The 8,969-nt window shown below is 34.4% G+C and overlaps 1 protein-coding gene across 1 annotated transcript in view; it reads right to left on the minus strand.

The window, feature by feature from the left end:
* Positions 1-8,969, minus strand: part of ttll12 (tubulin tyrosine ligase-like family, member 12) — a 34,949-nt gene that overhangs the window by 11,607 nt on the left and 14,373 nt on the right. The window contains 4 exon segments of the mRNA NM_200252.1: positions 308-502; positions 1,336-1,452; positions 5,710-5,786; positions 5,875-6,008. Coding sequence (NP_956546.1) covers positions 308-502; positions 1,336-1,452; positions 5,710-5,786; positions 5,875-6,008 — 523 coding nt within the window.

Genomic DNA, 8,969 nt, shown 5'->3' on the forward strand with positions numbered 1-8,969 from the left:
ACGGAACTGAAACAAGTGTATGCTATAAATAGATCGGTCTCATTATTTAAAAGCAAGGTTCCCACTTTAAGTCAGATATCAAAATTTGTGACACTTACTGATAAAAAGCTGAATTTAAATGACATCTAATGAATAAAAAAGATTTGCATTTGTACTTATAAAAAAGTGAAGCCAAGTGAATATTTTATTTCTCTAATTTACAATTGTGTGTGCATTGTTTTATTTTATCTGAGAAGTCACCTATATGTTCCCATAAGTCAGATAACACTGTTTGAGAACACTTCTGCTGTAGTACTGACACTCTCACCTCTCTTGCCTCTCCTGGTAATGTCTGATAAACTGCGGCAGCTCAGTCTGTAAATTGAAGGTTCTAGGGAGCCATGGGGGCCCCTGACCTCCCCCAGCTCTCCGCGCCACAGACGCCAAGCAGTCTTTAGTAGTAAGAACCGTCTCACATGGGAACTGGTTGAGCAGAACATGAGGCCGTTCCTCACTTAGTTTCCTAAGAGTAAATGAATCAGGTGAGCAAATGAAATGTCAGAAAATTGAATTAATAACTAAATGCCAAAAAAATTACTGATTAAGAGTCAGATTTAATAACTTGTGTTAGTCTTTTTTAGTTTAACTCTGTTTTATTGATGCATATTAGTCAGAGTTACAGTATCAATTATAAAGAATAACTAAGACATCAATTGTTCCAATCTATCAGCAGAAAACACAACTAGTTCACATTTTTGTGCCTCTCAGAATCAAATAGTATAATTAAAAATTGTTGCATCAAAGACAATGTTTAGGTCAAAAAAAAAAATAGTAGTAATAATAATAATAATAATAATAATAATAATAATAAATAAGAAATAATAATAATAATATTTAAATAAAATATAATAATAAATTAAACTAACACACATTGGGCCGTAACAGAAATGCAGAATAATATATAAATACAAATATGTAAAAGGTACAGCAGTAAAAAATATATTTACATAAAATAAATTAATAAAATTAAATAAAATTAATAAAATAAAATAAAATAAAATTAAATAAAATAAAATAAAATAAAATTAAATTAAATTAAATTAAATTAAATTAAATTAAATTAAATTAAATTAAATTAAATTAAATTAAATTAAATTAAATTAAATTAAATTAAATTAAATTAAGCCAGGGGCAAGGAAAATTACTTGTGCTAGTCTTTTGGAATTATAACTGCTGTCAGGATTTCTGTAAAACATAGTGATCTTAGAAAAATAATGATAAAAAAAACATTGGCAAAGCAGACCTTTTCTGCATGAGAGTTAAATTTGGTGATAAATAATGTGTAAAACTGCTTACCGATATTCTCGGATATGGGAGAAAGCCCAGATTATGTCAGCCTCTTCCTCATTTTCAGTGAACTGGAAGCGTGGATGTTTCAGATGATCGAAAACCTGCTTCATCTCAGTGTAAACCCTGATTTATGATACAGAAAAGGCAATCTAGTGAATACACACACATACACACACACACACACACACACACACACACACACACACGCACACACGCACACACGCACACACGCACACACACACACACACACACACACACACACACACACACACACACACACAGCAAATAAGAAACACTTAAAGCACTTCTACCAGTTTAATCACCTACTACATGTAAAATAAATAACAACAACAATAACAACAAAAGTAGCATAAAAAAGTTAAGCAAGTTACATGTCTATTCAAATTTTGTTACATTAGTTTTATTTTACATACTATTTCATACTCAATGCATGCATGTACAATAACATAATCTGTGTTATGCATTTTAATAACCATTAAAATACACATATCGATCTACACCCAGAAGAAGTGGAACATATATTCAACATATATTCACAAACATCTTTTTGAGTGATCATTAATAAAGTTGTTCATGAGTATTTAACTTAGTCATGAGTTTTTGACATCTCAGTAATTAGACTCTATATCATGTTACTTGAATAGGTTTTGCCCTTCCTCCTTTTTTATTTAAAGAGGGTTCTCTTCATAAGCAGGTTTTAGCTCTCTTTTAAAATATGTTATTTAGCGTTTAACAGAATAAAGAAACTTGTAAAGGTTTGAAACCACTAGAGTGTGAGTAAATTTACACATTTGGGTGAACTACCCCTTAAGTTAAATCCTACTTTGAGAAACTGCACTCGTTATCTGTATGTTTTGGGATATGTCCCTGATATGAGCCACTCAACCTTGAAGCAACTATGCATTCTCAATGTTTTCAGGACTAATAATCAACAATGTGAACAACTGCTTCCAAGACGGACCAGGTGACATCTGAGAACCTGCACAGAAAGGCCAATCCATGTCACTGGGGAAACATTTCTCACCTAAAAATGGCCCTAGCGGTCCCTAAATAATTATCAGAGACATGCTTTAAATGCTTTTAGATTTTCTAAGTTTGTCTGTGCTTTAACCAGCCAGAAATCTCTAACCTAAAACAAAAAAGTAGTCAGTGATCTTCTGTTATACTTCACTGTTAAAATGTTAGGACAAAAAGTCAAGACAACAAACATATTTATGTTGTTTTAACTTATTTTACTAAGTTAATCAAGTTTCAACTAAATCTTTTAAGGTATATAAAGTTTAACTTAATATTTTTGTTTTTTTGACTGATGTAAGTTGAGATGATGACTTTAAAAGGTAATTTAATTCAACTAAAAAAATGAAAGCAGCTAGAATTTTTTACAGTGTACAGAGAACACTATAGAATATAACTACATGTATTAAATGTGTATACCAATGAGAGAGGTCTGTAAACTATTTGACAGTAAACACTTCTTTATTTAAATGCATCCATAATTTAATTACATTTTTATTTGATTCCTAGAAATATTACTGTTATTATTATTTTAAGTGTTTTTAATTATTTCTATTACAATTTGTTTTTGCATTTATCATTTTATCTTTTACTGTTGCACATTTTATATATCTGTGAAGTGCCCTGAGATGCTACTTTTAAAGGAGCTATTAAAAAATAAAGTTTATTATTATTATTATTATTATTATTTATTAATAATCATTATTATTGATATTATATCTGTTCTTACATTCATCATATCTGTTTTAGGGTCTTAACTGTCAATCCCCATACAATATCTAATCACTTTGCTAAAAAAAAATGCATGAGTGAGATATTACCTCCGATACTATTACAAATATTAGGCTCCATGCATAATATAAACAACAAACACGCTGAAGTTGAACCACAACTCAAATAAACCAAAGTATGACAGAGACATCAGCCACAGAGTAAAATGACACACGCTATTAAAGAGTGCAGCTGTATTCAGAGTTGAAGTGATTGTAATTGACTGCTCGTAAAGTGATTTTCAAGCATGCAGTAAATGCTGGATGTCTGTGTACTGTCCAGATAGCTCAAATAGCCAGATTCTTTTAAATCTTCCCAGCCTTGAAAAAGGACGAGCACCTACACAAACAGCATTATAGTTGACCCTGTGACCTAAGATTTATAGATGGCTCATTCTGGGTTGGAGGGGGGTGCATTTGGGGGAGTAAAAAATTCTTGCACAGGCATGCTCTCGAGTTTCACTTCTAAACACACACACTCACACACAAATATTTTAAAAATGCATACATGTATAATGCATAAACAAAAAACAAATGAATGAACAAATGATTTAATCATTGCATGAACAAATGAATGATTAAAACATCAGTTAAAAAAAAAAAAAGAGAATATATCTCCATGGAAATTTTTTTAAAGACAATTTTTTATAGACAATATAGAAACATGTATGTCCCCTTGGGTAATTAGGCTAGTGTTTGTAAAACGATGGTTTGTTCTTTAGACTATGGGGAAAAAATTAGCTTAAAGGTAATAATAATATTGTCCCTAAAATGGTTTTTAAAAAATTGAAACTGCTTTCATTCTAGCCGGAATAAAACAAATAAGACTTTCTCCAGAAGAAGAAATATTATCAGACATGTCAGACAAGAGATAACTACTTACTAGGAGCAGTCTATGGTGCTGTTTTGGATTAGTCAATTAACTTTAGTTGTATGTTTTTGAACGGTGGGAGAAAACCGGGGGACCCGGGGGAAACCCACATGAGCACCAGGAGAACATGTAAACTCTGCACAGAAACGTCGACTGGCTTGGCAAGGACTAGAACCAGTGACGTTCTTGCTGTGAGGCAACAGTGCTAACCACTGGGCCACCGTGCCACCCATATAGGAAAGGAGGAGGAGAATGGGTGGAAGGTGGGTTTCTTCAAAATGAGATGGCTGGGGTATGGAACTTAGGGTATTTATGGTGACTTAGGAATCGTCTGATTAGGTTGAATCATGAACTGGCTAATGCAAGACCAGCTGTGTTCAATCATTCCCATGTGATTATCTTGAAATTAGTTATTAAATAAACTTCACTAAAAGTTAAGCCATGATCATATTTTACTGCTAAAATAAGCATAATCTAGAGGCCTTTGCCTTTCATATAAGATACTTCTGATACCAAATGATCAACTAGAACAGGGGTGGTCAACCCTGTTCCTGGAGATCTACCTTACTGCAGATTTCAGATGCTACCCATATTAAACAAACCTAAAACAATTAATCAGGACCAGAACACCACGTGATAATTACAGGCAGGTGTGTTTGATGTGGGTTGCAACTCAAATCTGCTGGAAGTGTTGTGAAAATTAACAGTATATGTGTAACAATATATATAATTAACAGTATATGTGTTTGTGACTGATTATATGAATGTATAATGAATGCACTCATTACTTCAATGCCATATGATGCTTAGACTATATATAACTTTATTCTATTGGAAGTGTAATCTGTCCTACTGAAGTTTCAGATACATATCTCAGCATTATCCATGTAAGTGATGTTTTACCTGACTTCTACCTTATAATTTCAGCTTCTATTAGGAAAATAGGCTATGAGATATGATATGCCTAAAGGGAGATGGTTATTAGATCATTACATGCCCTGCTGTCCTCAAGGGGCACCCACACCAGAGCACCCGTATCATCCCAGAGATCATAAAGAGGACCATAGAGGGGCTATTATCCATAAGACACAAAGGACTTATCTACAGATGACATGGTAAGGTTATCCTTGGGTTAAATAACAATTAAAAACTATACTAAGGGTATACGTCAGCCTGGTCTGGGGAGCAGGATGCAGCTGGGACACAGAAATTAAGACTAATGATCAAACTGTAGATATTGGTGAGATGTGATGTATGTGATATTGATCATAAGGGAGGAGGACAGAAAGAGGCTGATCAGTGGGACATATGATCATATCGCCTCTGTTGTTGCAAACTGCGTTTGTGACAATAAACGCTTCAACCTGAGTAACTCAGAACGACTTCAGACTTCTTTTGTAGACTTTGGTTATTTTCTGAATAATATCTAAGAACCAGAACGGATTTCCACAACAGAAGGTGGCTCTCCAGGAACAGGGTTGGCCACCCCTGAACTAGAAGATATTATTTGTTGTTCCTAAAACTTGGTTAGACTTTTGTGCCTTTTTAACATTCTAAAAATACAAGCAAAATAAATCTGACAAACAAATAATGCACAAACAGTTTTAAATGAAAAACCTTTCTACAAAATACAATAAATTAAAAAACTAGAGAGTTGCAAACACCAAAATGAAGCAATACTTGGCATCAAACACAACAACTTACTTCAGCACTTTTCCATCCGGTACACAATAAGGCTGGATGTCTACGGGAAGCTTTTCTTTGTTCTCCTGTAGAATAGTCTACAAAATAAAGAGATATAGATATAGAGAAAACTTCAAATAGACAAAAAAAAAACAATCCATCATATTTATATTTAAATTCACTCACTTCATAGTAAAGGTCAGACGGTTCCTGCACGTCATCGCTCACAGCATCCAGTTCTTCAGGCAGCCACGGTAGCAGTCGGCATCTCCTGACTAAAGGGTCTGTCTCTCCATACGCAAAATCACGTGTCACCTCAACTGACAAATGTGTAAAGACATTTATTCATATACATTAAGTAGTCTGACTTTCCTTCCTTTCTCTTTGTATACATTACACAGTTAGGCCTTATGTGACTACTTTAACGTCGGTTTATCATTAGACAATATCCTAATCCATGTATGGTGACATAACGAACTGCATGGCCTGGTTGGAAGTGAGACTGAAATATAAACGAGTAAAATTAGCTTCCAAAAACAAAGATGGGGAACAAAGTTTAGGCAGGATATTTATAGTAGTTTTAGAATGATCTGATAGGCTAGCTAATGATTAGCGATAAGGATCAGCTGTAGGCGATCATATCACGTGCTCCTCTTGAAATTAGTTTGTGAAACTTCACTTATCATTCCATTTACAGAACAAATGCTGAAACAGCAATTCCTGACAACTAAAACTCACCGATTTGAACTGAACAGCTGCTAACAGATGTTTGTTAACGCTTTAGGAGAATTTCTGATGCATATAGAGGAACTTTTATTATGTACTCATTATTATGTAATCGCTATTCAATCATGAGACATAACCACTATTAACACACAGGTTTCTACTAAAATATACTGTTTAATCCTTGCAGACTGACATGCAATTGAAGCACAGCAAGTCATGCGCCTAAAGTGGAACATGAGAGTGTGACAGAGCATATGCAATACATTCAGACAATGTATGTGTTGTCCAAGACAAAAACAAGCCTCAATAAAATAACATACACAAAGAGAATCATTTAGAAAGCATGGAGACAACCTCTAAATCACATGCAACACATGATGGTTGCCGTAAGCACACGCTATATGTCAACTAAAGCATGACTTTAAGATATGTAACAAACAAGTTTTTGCTGATTCCCAGCAAGCAGAACAGAAAAACATCCAGCACCCAATTAAAAAGCTAGAATTCTATTGGAGCCGGGAAAGGCGTGATGTTACATCAGAACTCGTGACAACTGTGAACAAGAAACAGTATATAAGCTGTGGGTTTTTGCACATTAGGTAAGAGAGAGCTTGATCGACCATCTCTGCTGTACCAATAAACTGCTTAAACTTGAGAACTTCGAAGACCTCAGCTTCCTTTTTGAAACATAGAAGACATTTGTTGAGATCCAGAGCAACTTGCCACTACAATGTATGTCAAAAGATTTTACTATTGCATCTTTATATTTATCAGCACATATTCACACATATTTGTAACTCATTTTACTCTCATTTATATGCTTATTTAGGTGACTTATTATTATGCATTATGTATTTTATTATTACCCCATACCTGTGGCATTATTAGTGGCATTTTTGTGTGCATCGTTATTCTAATTTATTTATGCATGCTTTGGTATATAAAAAGTCACTCTGTGCAAATGCAGTCAGGGATGAAAAAAGAAGAGTGCAAGATGAAGTAGCACAATGGGAACAGATGTATAGAAGTAAGGTCAAGAGGGCACTTGCGTTCTGTTTTACGTGCAACTTATGCTCGTGCAAGTGCCCACGCTCAACTGTGAACCGTCATGAGGTGCTTAACCAGCAGTCGGACATTTCCGATATCCTATGATCAAGATCCATCCATGCTGCCGTCGACTGAACCTTAAGTTGCTGGCCTATGGGTCGAGGACATAGAATTGCTGCTGACATCTGTACAACTGTATCCGCCACAGGTGGGGTAAACACAGATTAACTTTCCATGACCTTTAAGATGAGAAATTCGGTAGAAACAAAGAGATATGATGTATGTAATGTATGTGACATCCAAGAGAGAAAGAACATGCCCGCAGACACTCAAATCGTTGTTACTGATACTGTAACTATAAACTGCTTCTTTATTTTTTGTACTGATTTCTTTATTTTTAAGAAAAACTTTTTTTTTCCACAACAACTCTAAAAACTGGGATTTCTGTGGAGAAAAGAAAAAATGGAGGAGATTTGATTAATGGGAAGTATATGGCAACCAAAAGAAAAAGAAGGTATATCCTCAGACGCTCAATCGACCCGTCTCGGTTATTGCTGATGCTGTTCCAATAATGGCTCTATTTTAACGATCTAGACGCAAAGTCTACATTAAGGGTGGGTCCAAATCCACTTTTGCTATTTTAAGGATTGAAAGATACGGTTTAAGCCCCGGCGCATGGTCTAACAAGGTTGTGCTTATTCTCTTAATGAGCTATGGGTGTGTTTTGAGTATAACATGCATAAAACCAATTAGAGTCTCATCTTCCATTCCCTTTCAGAGTCAGTTGCATCATGCTATGGCACATTTGCTATTTACATGGCTTTGTAGGTGGAAAAACTGAATGCTTTACTAGCCAGAAAACAGTTAAACAAACAATCTGCAGCATGAGGATAAAAACAAGCCTCTTCAATTCAGCTGCTTTACTTTCTCTTTACTTTACTTTTACTCTTTACTTTACTCTTTTACTTTTGTGGATAAGGTGTTGTACACACTCCACTGAAGACATCCATTAGCCTACATATTTAATTTTGTTTGGTAAGTGCAAAGATTTGTTTCAAAACTATTTCTAAATTTAGTTCTAATTTGCAGCAAATAGATAAATGAATAATAATAACGAAGTGTGGTCAAAAACGGAGTTATATCCAAACATACATCCAATTCTTATGCCTCATATAGCGACACGTACGTCTCCAAAACCCGACAGGTGGACAAATGTAAACTTGTTTTTATTAAAACAAATATAAATATGCATATAATAAATATTACTACTAATAATAATAACATGCAATGCAAATGGTCATGAATAAACTGAAAAAAGCCCCCTGAGATGAAGAAGGCATGGAGGCAGTGGTTTTATTATTTGTGTAGAAAATAATTAATTTTTTTAACATTTTAATCCTAAAGACCTGCATAGGCGCATAACTAACGCGCTCTGTGCAGGACTTTAGTTGGTCAATGACACAGTCTATTTCAGCTTCTCCAAAAATGCACCTTAACACAGAAAGGAA

The sequence above is a fragment of the Danio rerio genome, chromosome 4 (assembly GCF_052040795.2).
Source record: "Danio rerio strain M-AB ecotype USA chromosome 4, GRCz13ab, whole genome shotgun sequence".
NCBI lineage: Eukaryota > Metazoa > Chordata > Actinopteri > Cypriniformes > Danionidae > Danio > Danio rerio.